Source organism: Neopsephotus bourkii, unplaced genomic scaffold, assembly GCF_033783945.1.
Source record: "Neopsephotus bourkii isolate Nb327-2 ecotype Australia unplaced genomic scaffold, CSIRO-AGI_Nbou_v1 NB_1234, whole genome shotgun sequence".
Classification (NCBI taxonomy): Eukaryota; Metazoa; Chordata; class Aves; order Psittaciformes; family Psittacidae; genus Neopsephotus; species Neopsephotus bourkii.
This window is the reverse complement of record NW_026901719.1, coordinates 4,406,301-4,427,600: the sequence shown is the minus strand read 5'-3', so window position 1 is coordinate 4,427,600 and position 21,300 is coordinate 4,406,301. Positions and strand designations below refer to the sequence as shown.

General features: G+C 40.8%; 2 protein-coding genes and 1 long non-coding RNA gene across 9 annotated transcripts in view; 2 read left to right on the top strand and 1 right to left on the bottom strand.

The window, feature by feature from the left end:
• Positions 1–15,649, top strand: part of BCLAF3 (BCLAF1 and THRAP3 family member 3) — a 32,943-nt gene extending 17,294 nt beyond the window's left edge. The window contains exons 9-12 of one of the 3 annotated variants that reach the window (XR_009727080.1): positions 238–352; positions 4,173–4,306; positions 6,373–6,468; positions 9,868–9,884. Coding sequence is in view for 2 of the 3 variants with exons in the window: in XM_061364538.1 (XP_061220522.1) it covers positions 238–352; positions 6,373–6,468; positions 9,868–10,023; positions 12,244–12,273 (397 nt within the window). In the remaining variant the exon portion in view is untranslated. Of the gene's footprint in view, positions 1–237; positions 353–4,172; positions 4,307–6,372; positions 6,469–9,867; positions 10,024–12,243 lie in introns of those variants that run through there. The other 2 variants (XM_061364538.1, XM_061364539.1) reach the window with 2 other exon arrangements.
• Positions 5,154–15,906, bottom strand: LOC133218265 (uncharacterized). The gene is made up of 3 exons (XR_009727081.1): positions 15,681–15,906; positions 6,112–6,265; positions 5,154–5,250 (listed from the first exon to the last, which is right to left on the bottom strand). It is a non-coding gene; the product is annotated as an uncharacterized LOC133218265 (long non-coding RNA).
• Positions 15,907–19,917: 4,011 nt separating this feature from the next.
• SH3KBP1 (SH3 domain containing kinase binding protein 1) overlaps positions 19,918–21,300 on the top strand; it is a 226,209-nt gene continuing 224,826 nt past the window's right edge. For 2 of the 5 annotated variants that reach the window (XM_061364578.1, XM_061364576.1), the window contains exon 1: positions 19,918–20,394. Coding sequence is in view for 3 of the 5 variants with exons in the window: in XM_061364576.1 (XP_061220560.1) it covers positions 20,391–20,394 (4 nt within the window). In the remaining 2 variants the exon portion in view is untranslated. Of the gene's footprint in view, positions 20,395–21,139; positions 21,192–21,300 lie in introns of those variants that run through there. The other 3 variants (XM_061364577.1, XM_061364575.1, XM_061364579.1) reach the window with 2 other exon arrangements.

Genomic DNA, 21,300 nt, shown 5'->3' with positions numbered 1-21,300 from the left:
AAGTTCTGTGCAACTGTAAAGATAACAGTATAAAAACTGTAAAGATAACAGTATAAAAACTGTAAAGGTAACAGTATGTAACTATGTAAGCAATACAGCGCTGCTGCCATGCAGGAAGCATTTCAACCAGCAGAGGGCAGCAATGACTAGCCATCCAGGCCTGCTTACAGTGTAGGAATTTGGTACACTATGGTTTTTGATTTTGTTTTCTTTCTCTCTTTCTCATATACACATCAGGAACCACGAAAGCTGCAGTCTTTCAAAATTACACAACTCACAAGTTGATGGCTTCCAAAAGCCTATGAGGTTCATTAAACCACCTTTCAGAAAATTTATTGGGAAACCTCACCTGGTAAGCCTAAATGTAGAATTCATAGCTTCTGCATTGCTGTTCTTGCATTGATAACGCTTTTTTTCTTTTCTTTTTTTTTTTCTGCATTGTCTGTGCTGATGTAAATCTAACCATCTGTATTGTCTTGCCCTTTTAAATTTCAAGTGAGGCTTTATTATCTTCAGACATTGCTAAACAATAAAACAAATCATAATTTCATAGTCCTAATGAAAGAGTACTTCCTCAGATATTTGTTGAAGCTTAGATTAAGACAAGTGAGCTAAGCCCACTTTTATGACCAAATGCTGATACAACATAAGTAATTCTTTTGCTTTTGCATGCCTATACAGTACTCAATAACAGCTTTCCTACTGTTTTTTATAACCTAGCAGTGAGTGGGCCAGGGACTTGTTGTTTCAGAAAGCTAGTTTAGGCTGGTATGTTGGGTGAAATCAAAACAATTTTTCAGCTAGCCTAAAAGTAAGGTGATAACTTTAGATTCCTTACTGAACAGCAGAACAGGTCAAACTAAACTTTTGAACTAAATTTTATATTCAAAATTACTTACTGAAATTAACGGCCTTTATGAAGTAAAATTTCATGTTGCTTGTAGCTTTGTAAAGAAATTTGTACCTAATACTGTATTTCTTCCACTTAGTGGTGTACTTCCTAAACTAGAAAATAGAAGGCCTTGTTACTGAGCAGATAACATGAGGTAATGTTGAGCAGTTCGAGAAGGATACTCTTCTGCATTCTAGTTGTCGGAGGTTGGAAGGGAAGCTCCGAATCTTGTGTAGATGGGATTGTCACTAGAACAGTGTTCCTCCTCATTATGATAAGTGTTCTGGAAAGCTCTTACTTCAAAAATAAATAAAAATGAGTAACATCACAGAATAAAGTAGAAATATCTGAAATAATGTCCTTAAGCCACTCCATTGTATAACATTCTATCCTTATCTATGGTGATACTGTGTCTATCAAAACTAGTCTGAGACTGTCTTTCTGTGATGTGCTTCAACCATCTTGCCAATTTCAGTATTATACTAGGTCCAGGAGAAATAAATTCATCTCTTGGAAAACTCCTTTTAAGTAAATGTAGTCATCTTTCCAAGAGCTTGTGCTTGTTTAACCTGGGGAACTGGGGAGACCAGAAGAGCTTTATTAATGTGTGCAGTATAATTCTAAAACTTTTTTTTTTCCCTTGTTTTCCTCCTGGCAAATGTAAAATAAGGAATAGACTAACATAAATTGTAATTGTTTATAGACTGTAATTAATACTGTATAGACAGAGTTCTGACAATCACTGAAGTGTAGCTGCCATGCAGATACAATGGTGCATCTTCTGATGTAAAGCAACACAAGTTTTTAAGGGTAAAAATTACTTAAGACTAAGATTGAAGTCCCCAAAACCAAGCAGTAGTTGCTTATTAAGTAACTATTAGGTCTGGCTGAGATGGAGTTAGTTTTCCCCATAGCAGCCCTTGTAGAGCTGAGCTTTGTATCAGTGGTGGTAACACATCAGTGTTTTGGCTGCTGCTGCGCAGCACTGCACAGCGTCACTGCTGTCTCTCCAGCATTCCCCCTCATCAGTAGGCTGAGCAAGATCTTGAAACACAGCCAGGACAGCTAACTCCAGCTGACCAAAGAGATATTATATAGTATATGACATATCCTTGGCAATAATAGCTGATGGAAAGGAGCAAGGGCAGGGGGACGACATTCACTGTTAAGACATTTGTCTTCTGGAGTAACCGCTATGTGTGTTGAAGCCCTGCTTCCTAGGAAGTAGCTGGACATTGCCTGCTGATGGGGAAGTAAAGAATAAATCCTTTGTTTTCCTTTGCTTCCATGTGCAGCCTTTGCTTTTGCTTTATTAAATTGCCTTTGTCTTGACCAATGAGGATTTTTTTTTTTTTTTAAATCTTATTCTCACCTCCCTCCCCCAGTCCTGCTGAGGAGGAGAGTGATGGAGTGGCTCGGTGGGCATGTGGCATCCAGCCGAGGTCAACCCAGCACAGTAATGTAGTTATTGCAACTAAAATGGGGGTTAGTTTGAAATAGAAATTGAGTTATTGTTAGATTCCGGAAGATTGCATTTTAATATCTAAGAGTGAACTGCAGACACGCAGTGTTTTGAAAGTCCTGCACTGCATTGAAGAGTAATATGTTCAGAACAACAGTAGCTATGAAAGCATGGGTTTCACAAATGCAAAGCATTGTAAGACTCATTCCTAAAGAAGGAGTGAGTTTTCATGAAGTCAGCCATGCAGAAGCTGGTTTGCAGATAAGTGGGAAGATACAGTGCTTTAGTTGCCATCTACATTTGTCAGTACAAATAACATTAATCAATGCTTCCCAACTGGCTCAGAGGCCTTACAGCCTTTTTTTCAGATGTGTCCACAATACATTAATTTGCGCTTCTTAATTGCATTTACTCTTCTATTTTTTCTATTTCTGGCCTTGCCTTTTGATTATTCTGCTCCCTTTGTTAGTTTTTCTGTTTATCTAGAATGTCTAATGCTCAGTATGTAAAGTAATGCAAAAAAGGGTAATCTTTACCTAGTCAGAGCAGATCACTAATAACTAACTCATATCAGAGGCAGTAGAAATAATTCAGCGGAGTAAGTTAGCTCCAGTAGTGTTGCACTTGCCTGTGGCCTGTAGATCTGTTGTGTGGGAATATATGGTCCTCAAAATGGCTTTTCTTGAAGGAGTTCTTCAGGACTGGATACAATTGGAGAAAAGCCTAACCTCGTGGGGAATAACTCAAGCTTGATCTCCATATATGTAAGCTGCTAGCACTGCTTTAGTATTTGTTGTGGGAGTTGAGTGGAGTAACGTCCAAGCAGCCAACTGTAGTTTCAGCCACATGTATCATTTTCTGTGTTGAGTAGGCTTTCAAATGAATTCAGAGCTGTGGGACTGTATCCACTACTACTTTGTTTGGAAATGTAATGGTAGTAGAGTTGAAAGCAGCCTTAGGAGGGGAAAAAAAATAAAATTGTTTGTAAAGGGCTGCTTTCTGCAAGAGGACAAATACTTAGAATTTACATTCAAATTCTTGTATCAGAATAGTACAGTTCAGGCGTGAGCACTGCTGAGCAGCTTGAAAACTGTAAGGACCATGACTGAAAAACAGTGTTTGGAGAACAATGCAGTGGATTTAAGATGTGGTTTGATGGGTTACCAGAATATCGATGCTGGGTCAACCACATCTTTTTCCATAGGAAACATCCTAAAAATGTATATGTTACTTGAGCACAGCAATACATGGAAAAATTGAGGAAGAGTTTGAAATGTAAGCAAGAGCTAAGAATACTTGTTGAATAAGAAAGTTTTGTGGTTTTGCTCAGTGTTAAAGATTCTTGGGTAGACACTGGTTCAGTTGGTTCCACAATCCAAGCAGAGCTCTCCAGTTCTTGTGGGAAGCTGTTTTATCTGCAGAAGGCTAGCAGTAGTACCCTGTATTGACAAAATTGTAAAGATGTGGGAAAACACATGAAAAAGTATGCAGTAGACATCTTCTAACACTTTTAAATGTGAAACTCCATAAACAGTTTTAAAAGCAAACCCTGCAAAATGCAAAACAAAGACCTCTGATGATCAACACTCCTTTCAGGTTTATTTGCTCCTGTTTACGGGTAAATATTGAGTGAAAAGTGTGCCAGAGAGCCAGGTTTCAGACGAGAAGCATAACAGTGCCAAGGCTCAGAAAATATGGCAATAATAATAATAATAGTATCTGACAGGAAATCCACTACAGCACATTAATTTGTAGCACAGGATTTAAAAAGAGAAGTAATTTGTTGGGTAAATACTTGCACATTTTTGTCTCTGTTAGTAAAATTTCTTCGTGGCTTTTACCAGTGCTTGAGGAGCTGTGTGTATCAGCATTGGTAAAAGATGGATGCTCAAACTGAAAGTCAGATCAATAGATCATATCTGATGCAAGGAGGTTACCTAATGTGCAAGCAGGTGATATATTGGTCATATTAAAATGTCCTTACAGTATACTATCAAAACGTGGTGTTAACACCACTTTTTGCTCTTGTTAACTGGATATTAATTATTAGGGTTAAAATTAAACACAGAATGGTGTTGATTTGGTTTGCCTGCTTTTTGGTATGCCACGATTAACCAATATGAAGTTTTTAGTGCGAGGTATGAGCACCTTTTACAACACACCAGTGAAGGGGAGTGCTTCTGGTGTTAATATTCAGTAATTGGGTTTTCAGCTTAAACTTGTGAACTTGAGAACTTGTGTCTTGAAGGTGCAAATTCCTATCCAGCCTTGATTGAAAGAAATGTCCATCTAGCCTTGCACCCTATTAACATAAAAGATAACTAAAGAGCAGGAGACTCAGGATAAATATCTACATGTACTTCCCCATATGTTTGTTTTACTTAAAGCTTCAGGTTAAGGAAATTCCTGAGAAGTAGATTGCTGTATCTTTGCATCAAGTATTTCTAATGTTTTTGTTTCCATGAATATACTTGAATCTTGAGGAAGGTGGGGGTGAAGAGGGGTGTATCCACTGTTAGTTAAGATGAGCTTTGTTTTAATTCCCAAAAGTTTAGTATTTGCTGTAACAGGAAATTTTCTTGGTGGTTTTTTTTTTTCCATCTTGCTGAATTCTCAGCTTTAAGGAGGAGTGTACTTCAACAGGGAGCTTCCTAATTTAATTATGTGTTATATGGAGAAAATCAATTCAATTTCATGGAGTATCTTTATACTGTTAGGAACTCCCAGCTCCCTGCTTATTCTAGCATGCTTTTGCCTCTGTGTATATTTGACACCTTTTTTCTTGGAAAAGCCATTTTCACTGCTTTGATCTGGCTTTATAAAGGCTTTCTTCCTCTCTTTTTTTCTCCGCTGAATGCCCTCTTGCCAAGGCATTTTAAGAAGCTAAATAGCTGACCTGTAGGCAATAATATATATTTTTTTAAAAAAGGGCAAGTTAACTTAAATCCTCGTTAACTTGGGTTCTGACACTGTTCTGTTGCATTTATAACTCCCCCCCTCCAATTAGTAAGAGTAGCAAATCCTAAAGTGTTTTGTGCCACTGAATAAAAAAAAAAAAAAGAGTTCAGCAGCATTGAAACACTTCTGTGATTATTCAGGAATGGGCCAGAAACAATAAAAAATAATTCTATTGCTGAAAGTTTGGTAGCAAGACCATTCTGTCTGCATTAGATCTTTTTAATGTATATATTTTCATATGTAATGCTTGTGTAAATATTTATAATCATATACAATGATGGAGGATGGTATTTCAGCTGTGTGCATCCTCCAGAGGTAGCTGTCATGGGAAAAGCTGGAAAAGGGCCAAAGTATGCAAGTTGGACAGTGGCTGGAGGAGTGCTCTATTTTAGGCAGCCATGACTGTCTGCAGCTGTTCAGTGTGTTGACACACAACAATTTCCACTCCTCTGTGCAACTTGCTTTTGAAATTTTGTGTTTCTGTGGCATGCAAGTAATCTTCATGTGCTCTCCTGTAATACAGAGTAAAAAGTAGGATCTTCTAAGGACCAATACAATGTGTTACACATTCATTATCTGGTTGCTGCAGTGGTGTGTATAGTAACAGTGCATGTGTCTGCTCTGAATATGCTAACCTATGGTGACTAGGTGTTAACCAGGGATGTCCAGAGTACTGATCTTGTTGCCCTTATTCCTGACTATTATAACAGCCTTTCTGCCTCGCTTGCTCTATGCAAATTGAGGCATCTGTTCTGGGGGGGACAACCACAGGGGAAGAGAACCTTAACTGAGTTGTTACCTGCTTAGGTCTCTCCAAGAGGATGGTATTGCAGTAGGATGGTCTATACTGTCTTTGGCTTCTGTAGGCTCTGCCATTGCTTCAGCCAGCCTGGACTCCAGGCCCTATGCTGTTGTTATTCTGGTTCATTCAAAGTGCGTCATTGTGTGAGATGCTACAAGGTTGAAAGAAATACAATATTTGTTATTGTAATCTGTAAATTTTGTGTATTTTCTTAAATAATTTAGTAACATTAAGCTAATAAATCTGTTTTCCTATTAGAATTCTTACTATTCTTCAAAACCAAGTGATACTTACCCTCACAGACGCATTAGAGGACACCTTGAAAACACAGGACCCTTCAGAAGGCACTTTAAGGTACAGATCAGCTTTTATCAGATGTATGTTACGTAAAATGGTGACTTGATTCTGTTGAGTTCGGTAGCAGAAGACACATTTTTGAAGGTACTAAATGCCATGAAATATAGTGGTTCACTTAGCTTTTAGTAGGTAAGAGGGCTGGCAGTGGATTGAGCAGGGTTGTCCAGTGAAGCTTTGATCTCAGGGCCTCAAGGTGGTAAGGAGTGGCCAACTGTTCTTCTTCCTGGGGTAGTGCAGTGGCTTTCTAATGCCTTTTGACTGTAAAACGTATCATAGATTCAACAGAAAAAAACAAAAAACACTCTTCTGCTGACAGTGGCATGCTATGCGTGGATCCAGTTAGAGTGATTTGTATTAGAAAAGTCCTAGTCAAATCTAGAACAGCTCACACTCATTTTCTACCATAAAATTACCTCTACTTATTTAACAGGTGTGTTCTGAAGAGTAAAATAATACAAAGAATAGGTAGTCATCTTTCCTATTTTGTAGTAGTGAAGTTGAAGTAAAGCTTTGATGGCTAAGTTAAGGCATTTTGGATGAAGCTTTGAAAAAGGGAGCAGTGTAGGTGTGGGTGTTTTGCTGTAACTTTCTGGTTTTTGTTTCTCCCCCCTCAGACTAAACATAAGAACTGTTGGATAAAAAGGCTTTCAGGTACTCCTATTTAGATATGCTTTGCCAGTCAGTCCGAGTCAGATAACTGAGCTACCACTATCAGAAAATGCTAACTTTATTCTGCAAAAAAACCCCACTAACAGTCTTTTTCCAAGCTGAAGTTACCAGTTTAAAGTGTCAGCCTGATAGAACTGTTTTAACTATAGGGACTTCATACAGCCTTTCAATCATTATCCCCTCCGTATTGTCTGCCTATGGGGGATCTTTAGCACTGGCTGCCATATTGTTTGAGGCAGTGTTGGTAGTTGATGTAATACAAAGAAAATGGAAGTCTGCCTTCATTTATATCAGCCTACAGTTTTCATGTAGATTATGCAACCATGGAAGTGTCTGCTTAAGTTGTTATGCATATATATATATATGAATATTGCCTGAATATTGTGATATACAATAATCTGTCCCATGGTGCTTTAATATTTGTGGGGAAAATAGCATATGCACTCATATTGCAGTTTGCATATGTGTATAGCACATTTATCATTACCATGGAAACAGCAGTGCTGATTTATCTTAATTTCATCAAGTTTTTTTTTAATGTTCAATTTCCTCCTGAGTAACACAGAGGGGTTTTCCTTCCCATGCTGTTGCTGAACCCTACTTAGTAAGGTGATTTTACTATCTTCTACATTTGTGAGACTTTCTTGGCTGATTATTTAAAACAAACATACAAAAAAAAAAAAAAGAACCCATCAAGCCCTTCCCCCACTCCTCCCAGGGCCATTCCCTGCATCCTCTTTTCCCTCTCAGCCCCCTCACCCCAAGAAAAACACCAAACCATACTATATTCTGCATGGTATGTAAAATAGGAGCATTTTAACTTAAGAAGTAAAATAGGAGGTTTACTAATCACAGAATGGCTTAGGTTGGAAGGGACCTTAAAGATCATCTAGTTCCAACCCTCCTGGCCATGGGCAGGGATACCTTCCACTTGGCCAGGTTGCTGAAAGCCCCATCTGGCCTTTAACACTTCAAGAAACCAGAACACAAACCAAATAAAAAAGGACCTATATTGTCTTTCAGGATGTTAACTTTGTTATCTTTATGTTAAAGTTGCTTGTTCACTCTCCCCTCAGCTCCCTTCCTTCCACAGCAAGATGGGGGAGAGAATATGGAGACCAAAAGTGACAAAACTCTTGGGCTGAGATGAAGGCGATTTAAGAAGTGAAGGAAAGAGGAAGTAAACAGTGACACAAAGACAGTCACTCACCTTCTCCCACAAGCCAACTGATGCCCAGTTGTTCTGCAAAGCAATGGCTACCTGCCCCAAACCCTTTCCCCTTGGTTTCTGTTGCTGAGTAGGGGGGTGTACAGCATGGAATAGCCCTTTGCTCAGCTTGGGTCAGCTGTCCTGATCATGTACCCTCCCAGCTTCTTGCCCATCCCTCGCTTACTTTGCTGAGGGACAGAGTAGAGGGAGAAGAAAGACTTAGTGCTGTGCAGGTACTGCTCAGTAATAGTCACGGCACTGGTGTGTTACCAGTACTGTTTGGGTCAGAAATATAAAATACAGCATCATGTGGGCTGGGAAGGAAATTAACTCCATCCCAGCCAGACCCAGTGCAAGGACATCTGTTTGCTCATACAGACTTATTTCAGAACTTGAGGCCATTGGTTCATAGGTATTGTCATTGGCATTATTTATAAAATAGTCTTAATGTAAAACTAGATGTGACTTTAGCAGACTTTTTCTGACTTTCAGACCAGAAGTTAATGATGTTTTCCACACACCTTCGATTACTTCATTTTTCTTTAAGCAATATTTGTCTACATGTCAAATTATATATAGTGTCAACTTTCTCTATAGCTGGTTCTGTTGTACATTAATAATACTGCCATTCTCCTCCTTCCCCACTTAGGGAACATATAGATACTTGAGCTGAAACTTTTAAACTGTGTGTAATCTCATCCTTTAGAAGATGAATGTATATGTGAATGCTTTATGTCAGGACCACACTGGAAAACAACAGTACTGGCAAGCTATGAGAAATTATGATAAACAGAGTAACAGTAGGGGGGGGTTGGAACTATATGATCTTTAAGGTCCCTTCTAACCCAAACCCTTCTGTGATTCTTTGATCTTATTCTAAAGATTTTTGCTGCCTATTTTGTTGGACATCTGAGTACTTAGGAATGAAACTTAACTGCTTTGGTGTTGATCTTGCTGTGTGTTTACAATGCTGTTCTCCTGTGGCTTCTGCTCCTGGTCCCACACTGGGTTTGTTACAGTACTCCAGTCTGGAGCTAATAAAAGCATAGAGCAATGAATCTGGAAGATCTTAAAGCTATAGGAGAAGCATATAAACTTGATTGCTGTTTAGTATGACTATTTTTAGACTCAACATGCAGGCCGGGCATCATTGAATTTCTTAGCAGTAGTGATGTGTTGTCTTAATCTTTTTTGTCAATGCAGCTTTACTTTCATTAAAGTTTAAAAAAAGTGTTAAAATGGACAATACATGTAGGGTTTTTTTTTAATGAGGAACATAATTTCAGATGTTTTAAACAGCAAGTACATTACAGCAGTTCTTTGAGACACATGATAGCTAGTGGTCTGAAGAATATGAAATGGAAATAAAAGAAGAGGCTCTGTACTTGCAAATATGTACTTCCATTGTTCAGTACTGTAAGATTTGCATGTGTATAACTGTAAATACAAACTATTGAGTTTTGGTGCCCTCATTTTGCATGTTTTTCTTTCTTTCCTTCCTTCCCCCACCCTTACAGAGCAACTTTGCAGATGGCCGTTTGCAATCCCATTATAAATCAGGCTTAGTACAGAAGGGTTTATATATTCAGGCTAAGTACCAGCGGTTACGTTCTGTTGGTGTAAGGGGATTTACCACTAATAAATTCAGAGATGGATTTTTGAGGAAAGAAAAGGTAAGTTGGCTTAATTTATTTTTCACTAAGCCAGTTATAAAATGTGAATATTCATAATATCCATTCCAGTATTTAAATCCCCATGGAATAACTTGGATGGGATTTTCTGGAATATTGGCTCTTGTGCTTTGCAGGCAAACTTGATTCCGCCTTCCTGTCTCCTCCATGTTTATTGCATGGAAATCTGCTGAAACTGGTAACTGCAAATCGGAGATGGCCTCTGAGATTCTGCACTTGCCTCTGTTTCTGTATTCTGTATTTGAGCTCAGTTGATCTCTTCCTATTGATAGGAAGAGAAAGTAGCCCTCTATGTAAAAATATTATGTCTTCTTAGGCTACAGTTTTAAATCAATGTGAAGGGTATTAATATTTTTTCTACTACGTCTGTGTGCTTTTCCTCTTTATGTTACCTTAAATTAATCATGTGCTTTAAAGGACACAGTGCAGTGCTGTTCTGAATAATGCATCCTACATTATAAAATGTGTAAAATTCAGCTTCAGCTGAAATAATTAGGCACACCTGGTTTATGATACTCTTCGATTTGCAGTGCGTAATCTTGAACTACAGAGGAACTTTTGAATGCTGTGAAATGTTACAGCTTTTGTGACGATCAGTAATTAAAACATTAAAAATCCTTGATTAGAATTGATCAAGTATGATCAAAGTAGTATGAGGTTACTCGTGACATCAGAGAATTGGATTACATGACCTAACTAGCCCCCTGCAGTTCTGTGTTCCTGTGTGAATTCTTGTTTGTTTTGCAATTCTGTGTTGATCTGTCTGCAAGTAAATACACTTGCATAAGCATTTGTAGTTGGATTAGAGTTCAGCTCTTAGAGCTGTTTTCAAAAAAATCTTAAGTTTACAGTCCCATGGAGGGGGGGGAAGCAAAACACCAATAACCCAAACAAGCAAGGGAGGAAAAAAAAAAGGCAGATAGAAAACCAAATGCTTTGGTCAGGGTAAACAGGTCACTTGTTACAAAAGTATACTGGCAGATGGGTTTACATTTGTGTGGACTCTCAGAGCTGTGGTCTCCGAAGGCTAAACTGAATTGGAATTAATGGAAAATAAATGAAGAAGGATTTTTTCAGAAAATTATGACCTTGTAAAATGGGCATAGAAGTGCCATGACTTTGTTGTAGTGAGTTTTTTCCCCCATAATTTCCAATATTCTTCTATAATTGGATATTAAGGTTCTTGTCTGGAACCAATAAAGCATGCTTTACACAACCTGGCTGGTGGAGATTATCATTTGAATTAGAGAAGCATAGTAAGATCTCAGTATTGATTTTTAGGCCTGATTAGGAACTTGAGTGTCTGTTAGCTGAAGTAAAATAAATCCTAAAGAATAACAGTCATTTTCTTAACAACATACTGATTGCTGATTGGCCAATTCTCAAAAAAACCCCAAACTTAGAAAAACAAAACCACTTTTTCTCAGATTCTAGCATTTGCTGTATTTTGCCGGTTGCAGAGTACTGCATCCAGCTCTGTGGTCCTCAGTACAGGAAAGACATGGGTCTGTTGAAGAGGGTCCACAGGAAGACCACAAAAATTATCAGAGGGATGGAGCACCTTTCCTATGAGGAAAGGCTGAGAGAGTTGGGGTTGTCCATCCTGGAGAAAATCTTTGGGAGGCTTTATTGTGGCCTTTCAGATCTTAAAAGGGGCCTACAAGAAAGATGGGGAAAGACTTTTTAGGAGGGCCTGTTGCAGTAGGATGAGGGTTTTAAACTAGAAGAGGGGAGATTCAGGCTGAATGTGAGGAAGAAAATTTTTACAGTGAGGGTGGTAAAATACTGGCAGAGGTTGCCCAGAGAGGTGGTGGATGTGCCACCCCTGGGGACATTCAGGGCCAGGCTGGATGTGGTTCTGAGCAACCTGATCTAGTTGAACATGTCCCTGCTTACAACAAGGGGGTTGGACTAGATGACCTTTGAAAGTCCCTTCCAACCCCGACTATTCTGTGATTCTCTAACAATTAAAATTGTCCTTGAGATTTGTTAAACTAGTCTGAACATCTTTATTTCACCCTTTTGAAATAATTATGTATATACCTCCTTTAAGGCACAGTCTTTACAGTTATGCTGTTTCAGTCCATAACTGGAAGAATCTTTTATGTTCCATACTATAATAATACAGTATTTATGAAAACTGGGAAGTTTTTTTTCACTGTTACAACTTGACAGTAATGTGTTCTTTTTTTCTTTCTGTAGGGAAATTTAAATATTGCAGCAGAAACCTGAACTGAGCTGTGATCCTGAAGTTGAAACAGACAACACAGCAAAGGGAGCATCTGTTCATTTTTTGACAGTGTTGTCAAGACTTAAAATAGGATAAAGGAACTAACCCTATAACTTTCTTGATTAAAAATAACTTTATTTTTCAGTAGTGGAATGCTGCAGAACTTTTTTACAGTTTTAATAATTGCTTTTAAACTACAGTATTCAACTGAAACAGTAGTATGTACCTTTAGTTCCTTTTGCATACCAGTGTCAAGTAAAGAAGTCATCAGAGGGAGTCTTATTTATTGAATACTTTTTCTGTAAGCATGATGTTACAGATGGAACTTGAGTTGTTATACCCAGAGGTTTCTATGTTGACAGTTTCTTGCTTATGTAATAAAAAAAGGAGGAAAAAAAAGTGCCTGAATTGTTTGGTAATAGCACATTAGCTCAGGATTTTCCAAGTAATGACCTTTTAGGTTGTGCAATAGATTTTACACCTTTGTTTAGCATTGCTGTGAACCAGTATTTTGTATTACTTTAGTTTAATAATATACTTGGGTTTCTGATGTGTATATACATTTGTAAATTGTTAGAATGTTGGGACAACTTTCAGTATTTGATTAAAATGAATGGTAACAGGCAGGTGTGTAATGTACTGTAGCAGTAGCTTATAACTGCACTGAAAGCATGCTTGGGGTTGTTAGAGGATTAGTTGGTCTGTATTCAAAATGATTGTCTCATTATCTTTTGGGGTATGACATTCTTGACCAAGCCACATGTTCTCTAATCTTTTTTGTCATAAATGATTTGATGATTTCCTGGATTCTGAAATTGAGGCCTGAAGTATTTAATTACAAGAAAAACAAAAACTGTACGTTTTTCTAAGCATGTCTTCTAAGAAAGCTGTTCATAACTGAAACTGCTTTAAATGCAGATAGCTTATCATTTTGCTCAAAATCCCAGTAATTCTCTGAAGTTTACTGTACTGCAATATTGCTGTGCTGTGTGCAAAACTCAAATAGATGGACATGTTTTATAAGCAGCTATAAACAATATTGTGCTTATTTCCTGTTTATAGCCTTTGCCTTAATATGTAATATACGATAGGGTTGTGTGTATGTATTACAGGTTTGTTCAGACTTTTCATTGCCAGTAAATTAAAGATGCAAAGCAAGTAGTTTTTAGAGATGTTATTTTAAAAAAAGCTTTTCACCATATCCACAATATATGCAGGCTGATGTATTTTCATGATTTCCAAGGCAGTGTTAGCCATTATAGAATGCAGACTAGTCTCAGTTGTGGATAGTAGGTTGGAATTCTGATACTGGGTAGAAGTATGTTCAGAGAGAGTGAAATCTGGATTTTGGGTAGAAAGCCAGGCTGTGATTTCTGCATACCTTTTTGTAACGTTTTTGCCGCAATGCCCTCAGCAGAGAGGCTATTTGGAAGTGTAGGTATGGCTTGGATGACCTAAAATAGTGTCATGTAAATTTTTCAGTTCATGGGGTGTACTGCTTAGTGTTCACAGGGAGTAAGCAGGCACAAAGTGTGCCACTTTCACTGATGTTGTGGTCATTCAGCAATAACACCGGACGTTTGTTTCTAAACCCCAAATTTTTAGTTTAAATAGCAATGATTCAGCTAGTTTTTCAGTAACTTTGACACACATACACAAGATGGGAAGCTAACTGAAAGGAATTCATTGGTCAAACTGAGGCAGGAAAATTTCCGCAGATGATAAAATGTTTATTTATTTATGCTGTCAGTGATAAATTGGACAAAAACATCGAGTAGATTTACAGGGAGACAAAAATAAGGAATTGAAACAAAGTTTGAGTCAACCCAAAACAAATGTGGAGTAGCTGCAGCTGAGCAGCCTATTGGCAAGGGAGTGCTGCAGGTACTCTGCAGATGAGGGCAGTTTGCTGTCAAGCTATTCCCGCTGCTCCTGAATGTGCTAAAGCACTGTAAAACATGTAAAAAGTGAAACCATGTATGATATAGGACTACTGAATCTGTATTGTCTTACTCAACAGGATACTACTGTTTCTGTAAGCTTCCTGCAGTGTTATTAAAGCCTGGAAGAGAACTTGTGGTTGAGCAAATGGAAAAGTGGATACATGAAGAAACTTCTGACATGGCAGTTTTGCTAAAACTGTTTAGAAGTGATGCTGAAGTAGTCAGACTTCAGTCAATTACTGCTGCTTTAACCAGGTTTAAAAGTGTGACTGGCTCCACTGATTTTGTGCTCTCTCATTTTACTTGTGCATGACTGGGAATCTCTATAATTTGTTTTGTATTTGAACAGTTTAGCTTTGTTTTGTATTTCTACAACCATGAGCAACATATTACAAGCAGGGTTTGTTGGCATGTTACTGACCTTGACTTGTCCCCCTACTCCTTGCCCATCCTTGGTCACAAGATGAATGTCCTATGATAAAATGTAGTAACTGTTTCAGTTGTTTTAGCTTTTATTTAATATGATACCATTTGCTCAAATCATGTTATTTACTGATAACTTTACTTGGCTAATTTGGGATTCTATCATGATAAAACTTCCTATATTTTATAAAAATCAAAGGTTGAATTCTGTGACTGGTTTAGGTGTTAGAGGCATCAACTCTATCTGGTATGAGACACTGCTATGTAGATTTATCTTTGTGAATTGGAGACTTGTGTTTATATACTCACACAAATTGGCTTGCGTATTCTTTTAAGTACAGAAAAGTTCTGTCGTACTGGAATACGTTTGTTTGAGAGCAGTGTATTGGGTTGTGAACGAGCAAGAAAAGGTGTTAAGTAGAAGAAAGGTGAATTTACTTGAATAACTTGGTGCCTTTCTGTATTGTGACTGCATTGTAGAAAACACCTGTACAAAGACTTAAGTAATATCCTGGTTATCACATTGTTTCTAATGGGAGCATGGACTGGTATTGGAATAACTACTTATTTAAATATGCGTGTAAGCCTCAGAGGGAAAACAGCGTTGCTTGTATTAGTAAAGTCTGCCACTGCATTTGCATTGGAAGGGCAGCTTAAAAATGTGATTGTCTAAGAGCTTTCTAGCTTTGTTTTATACTTTGAAAATATGAATTGCGTTTCTTTTTGGTTGACTTGAAATGGCTGTTAAATGCTCATGTCACTCAATTGTTCATGTGAAATGTTTTTCTAATTGCTATCTAAAATGCAGTGGGTTTAATGACTAGAGTCTTCCTTGTGTCTGAAATAGTAAGTTGTGATGTTAGCATTTATATTGATGATCCATTTAATCTCTACGTAGGTTTGTTAAGAGTCCTCATTTTAAACTTTGTGATGATGTGAGTTCACAAGGTTTAAAAAATTCTGGGGCTAGTAAGAAGCAACACATTGCAAGGCTTCTACAAGCCTGCCTTAACTCTAGTAATTGTTTTCATGCTTCACCTTACCTGATGGATTTAGATGGTCTTGAGACCTGGATAGAACTGTCTCAACTCAGGTAACTGATAGCAGAAGATGGGAGTAAATTCAGCTGATCACCAATTGTGCTAGTGGTTTACTTGCTGCCTTCTCTCCCAGGGCCTCAGAGTGAAATGCTGAATTTTCTTTGTATGAACTTAGTTGCTTTAAAAACAAAACAAAAACCAAGATGACACTTTAGTGGCATTATAAAAGGTGGGGGTTCTCAAAACTCGGAAAGTCATTTTCTGCCATGTCTGGGAAATGGATAGTGAGAATTGCTTGGAGGACAAGATTAAAGATTATAGCAGAGAGTTATTTCTCAGTGTTCACCTTAGAGACTGTATATAGAGGGAGTTCTTTAACTTCCGTGCTTTCCAAAGGGATCTTTTCCTATGCTGTGTAGAAACATGCCTCTTGCCTTTCCTTAAGTATTTGAACAGCCACCTGCAAAGTTTTCTACAGGAGAGCTCTGTAGAATAAAGACTTTAGACTGGCATCTGAATGAACCTGGGGGTGAAGGGACATTTCTGCACATTACTCTGGTCCTTGACAGACTCCCATTGCTGCAGGATTTGAAGATAGAGGTTCTTCAGCCTACTTAGGAAGGAAAAAAAAAAAAAAAGGCAAAAAAAAGCCATTTCAAGATCATCAAAAGCCTACTTTTAACACTTAACTCCTTAATTGACCTTAACAGTAGTGATGAGCTTCTAAAGAGTGTTCTGTTTCAAGCTTGGTGAGCTAAATTGTCAGTGTTGAGAGCAGAGAAAACTGCTGTTGTAACATCTGCCCTTTCCTTCCCTGCTTGATGGGTTTGGTTGTTGGGAGGGGGTTTTGAGTGAGTATTTAGCCACATGGCTTAATAGCTCTGTGCTGCTTGCCACTTCAATAGTTTTCTTCTGTTCACTGTTCATTGCTCTGAATTTTGTGCAAGCAGTCTAAATCTCATGTTGTCTTTTAATATTTCATTTTCTGTAAATGTAGTAGATGGCTTTCATTTCTTGATTGGCTTCTCATTGTTGAGGGAAGAGACAGGGTGGAACCAGTTGTTGGAGTATCTTCTTCATGGAATAAAAAAGCCTCATTATTTTGTTTAAGAACAGCAGGATTTCCCCCCCCCCCCAATTGAATGAGGATGTGGACTGATGTCCACTTGTAAGGAATATATTAGTGTTGATGTTATTTATACTGTAGTTTCATGAGGACCTTCTAATGTGTGTATGTGCACGTGTGTACACATACAAACACAGTGTTGGAAATCTTTAATGTAATTATTTCTAAGTGTGGATAAGAAACAACATTTTTAAACTACTGAAGATGGAGTTAAATGCAAATGCATTTTAAGTCTGTAGTCTTTGGCGTCTACAACGGTGCTTTTGACAATGTTATTCCATATCTAAAATCCTCATTCATAAGTATATATTAAGATGTAGGTATGTTTATATGTATGTTTAACATAGTTTATATAAAATCAATGTAAATCTTGTTTCTACAGACAATAAATGTTTTCACAGAATTTTTACTTCAGTGATTTGATTCAGTAGTTATTAATGTTTGGTGTAACTTTCAGAGTATTTTACTTGATCTATGTAGCCACTGAATTGTTTTTTTTAGTATAACTTATATAAGTCGTTGAAGATTGAAATATTGATCCACATTTTAAGCACGCTTTTTTTGGCTAAAAGAAGCTGCTTTTTTAAAGACACAGAAATACAATTCTCCCCTCATTACTAGCACAGAATAGATGCTGTGTGACAAAATCCGTGAAAGCGGTATGTCTTACCTCCTCCGTGGCATTCAAAATCCTTATCTCTGCTGAGTTCTGATTCTTGCCCTGTAAAGGAGCAGGATGGGGGAAGGAGCACACTTGCTTGGCTAACTTTGTGTACATTCAGTAAACCAGTATGCATTTTTAAGAGGTCTGTCAATACTGTATCATCAGTATGAGGTGAAAACAAGTGTTAATACTAAGAACCCGTAATAGAGTGGAGGGAGAATAAGGTGAAGCTAGAAGAATAATACACTTGTATTTTAATTAAAGGAAAAGAGTTAAATTTCCCCATTATTTACTTAAACTTGCATAATCCAAATCTGTCTTGATCTTCACTTTATGTAATTATTATTTTTTATATAATTCTCCTAACCTGGTTATTATCCTTGAGCTAGGTAGTACAGCAAAACTCCTTCATGTGTGGTAAATCTACTGTGATGTAGAGTAGCTACAGGGGGAGGCATTGTTACTTCTTTCCTCTCAGGAAAAAAAATTAAAATACTTGGGGGGATATTAATAATCATGCTTCCCAACTATTATACTATAGTCTTAAGAAGTGATGTAGCTGATCGTGTTCTGAAGTGCATGTCATTCGAGAATGAAGTTGCTAACTTGCATTGATACCACATTAAAACCATCTCTTTAGCTTCTCTGAGCAATTTCTTAACAGGTAAAGAGAAGTTTCTAAATGCCATCATGATGTGTATTCATTCAACACTTCCCCCCATCCCCCCAGCTCCTGGTGATGTTAGTTTGAAGCCCCAGCTGAGGGGTAGGCTCTACATGAACACAAGATCAGTCCTACAGTGGCTTACGAACAATGAGAAGCTAAATCTTGGAGGCATTACAACAGTGCTCCTCCCAGTTTACAATGAGTTTTTTCCACTTTCTGGGAAGGACAACCTGCTATACTGTGTTACTGCTTTACTTAAGAAAGCAAGGGACTTCCCATACATGAATTTTTTAGTGATAGCTGAAATTGGGAATCTGTTTGAAATAACCATTAAATTGGCTTTTTCCTGGGTACTGTGTGAAATTACGTTGTGTTACTCCTTACCACTTCTACTACCAGCCTTGAAGAGTTCTTACAGAAATAGTGATACTGGGATGTGCCAGGCTAACTTACTGTTATACCACTTACTCCATCTTACGTTGTGAAACTGGAGCCCTAGAAAGCCAAACTTCATCTACAATTACCCATAGTAACAGCAGAAATACCTTCCTTCTCAACCCTGGTTGCATCAATTCTACTTAATCAAAATAAAATGTCAAACTGACCTCACATTTTCAGCTAGTCTGTCATAATGCTGAAGTAAAAGCTGGTACTTCTGGTTACTTCCCAGAATTAATCCTGTAACTTTTCCAAGTAATAAAGCTCAAATGCCTTTATGCAGTGAGGAATGGTGGATAATGCCAGTTTTCTGCCTTCATACCCAAATTACCTACCTGAGGTTCATCCAGAATTTTTTGCTCAACCTTTCATTAATCTCGAAGGTGCTTGTGCTGTAGAAGATGCTACCTATACTCTTTATCTTTTATACCAGGTTACAATTTCTCATGTTCTTCCACTCTGCTACTGGTGTAGTTTTTTTCTGTTCCAGTGGTCTTCACCTACGTAAGGACTTGCCTCTGGAAAATGCTCCCTGGCCGCATGAGGTGCTTTTCTATCCAGAAAGGTTACTGATCTATGCAAACGGCTCTCACTTTTGCTCAGTTCCACTGCGGCACGAGTTTCCCATCTTCCTGCAATACTGAACAGTCAGCTGCTCATGTGCGGCTTCGCTTTTTATTTTTTATTTTTTTTTTGCCGGAACACCACCACCAAGCCTCCACTCTTCATCTCGTCTTTCCTCCTTCCCTCCCGCCCTCTAGAGCCGAGCGTGTAAAAGGGGGGGGGGGGCCCTTCCCTCACGGCCAGCGCCGGAGCGGGGCGGTGAGGGGCACCTGCGGGAGCGGCCGTCTCCTTTCCCAGCTCCTCCGAATGCAGAGACCCGAGGGAGGACAGGGCACGGCCTGCAGCAGGTAGCAGCTCCCGGGTACAGGATCCTGAGGTACCCGCCTGTCCCGCTGCGCGGGAGCGGCCACCCACTCCCAGAGACAGTGACCAGAGCCCACAACGTCCTCCCTCCTCCCCAGCACCGAAACAAGGCGAGCCCCTTCCCCTCCCGTGCCCCGCCCGAGCTCCCGGTGCCTCCCCGTGCCCCCCTGCCGACTCCCGGCCGCAGACGGAAGGAGCCGCCCCTTTCCCCCACCCGGGGCTCCGCAGCACCCCTCTCCCCCGGCCCGGCCCACCCCAGCCCCCGCTGGGTACCGCTGCTCGCTTCCTTCCTCTCCGCCCTCCCTCCCCTGCCGCCGCTCCCGGCTGCCCGAGGCGGCGCAGCGGCTCTGGCGCAGTCTCGCGACACTTCCCGCAGCGCCTGAGCCGAGTCGCCCCGCTCCGTTCGGCTCCGCCGGCAGCAGCAGCCGTCTGCGGCGTGGAGGGATCCGGCTGCTCGCTCCTCGCACCCTCGCCCCCTCGCCGTGCCGAGTGCACCGGCCGGTCCCGCGGCTCGGCAGCCTGCTCTTCTGGGCGCCCGAGATTGGCCGCGCTCTCTCGCGGGCTGCTGTGCCCGGCGGCAGCGGGGACCCAGGTGGCAGGAGCTGAAAGCTGAGCCCTCTCGCTTCGTTTCCTTTTTTCTTTTTTTTTAAATACACACGATACTTATGCCGGGGGAAGCCGAGGTGCTGCTGCTAACAGGACGCGGAATGCAGCCCGGCTGCAGCGAGTGCTGAGAGCGGCGGCCGCCGGAGGAGGGAGCGGCTCTGTCAACAGCCTCTTCTTCCCGCGGCGGCTGCTCGGCTCGGGCTGTCTCTCGCCCCCTTCGCCGTGGCAACCCGCCTCAAACTTTCAGCCTGTTTCCGCCGCCAGGCAAAGCCCAGCTCGACATAAATGGGTGAGTTCAAGCACCCGGCTCCGAGTTGCCGGTACTGTGGAGGCTGCTCAGCGGGTGGGGTGCATACCGCTACGGCGACGGGGGTGCGATGGGGAGGGAGCTGCCCGCAGCCAGCCTTCGCTCCTCCGCCTCACGGCTTTTAACTTCTCCCCTCCCCCGGCGGAGTCAGTAATTGTTTTCATGTGATAGGCAGAGAAGTCGGGGTTTGCGGCGGCGGGGTGAGGGCCGGGCGTCCCTCGAGGCTACCGCGGTGGGCGATCCCGAGCGGGGGTGATGCGGTTGCGAGCCCCTCTTCCCGTTGGGCACAGCTACCCCTGGCAGCCTGGGGTGTGGTGGGGCGGGCGGGCATAGAGAAGGGGGGACCTCCGCTCCGGGCGCGCAGGTTGTGCTCCGTCCGCTGAGGGGAGAGCTGAGAGGAAGCGCGAGGCGGCCTTTGGGACGTGTTGTACCGCCCAGCCAGAAGGGGGCGGCAGTTGCGGCAGTTGCGCAGGGGTCGTTGGGGCCGTTGCTCGGGGGGGCGGTTGCGTTCGGCAGTCTCTGCCCGTGAGGTGGCTCCCGCGGACTTCGGGAAGAGGCAGCGCCCGCTTGCCCACCCCGGCGTGGGCAGCGCCCGCTACCTGTGCGGGGAGGGGTCCTGGTCTGCGGGAGAGGTGAGGATGGGAATGAATTGTCCCATTATGTGGGGTGAGGCGGCGGCGGTGCCAGGCGCGGGCTGGCTGAGCGATGCGCCCCGGGGCGTCTCTCTGCCCAGCGGAAAATGATGTCTCGGAGGGAACAAAAGAACCCGCCTGCTGTCAGTAAGCAGCCCTGGGTGTACCCACTGGCCGGCGTGTGAAGGCAGTGGCAAATGGTGCTTCAAAATACTGGCGTTCAGATGTCCTCGTCTGCCCGCTGTATTCACGGTAG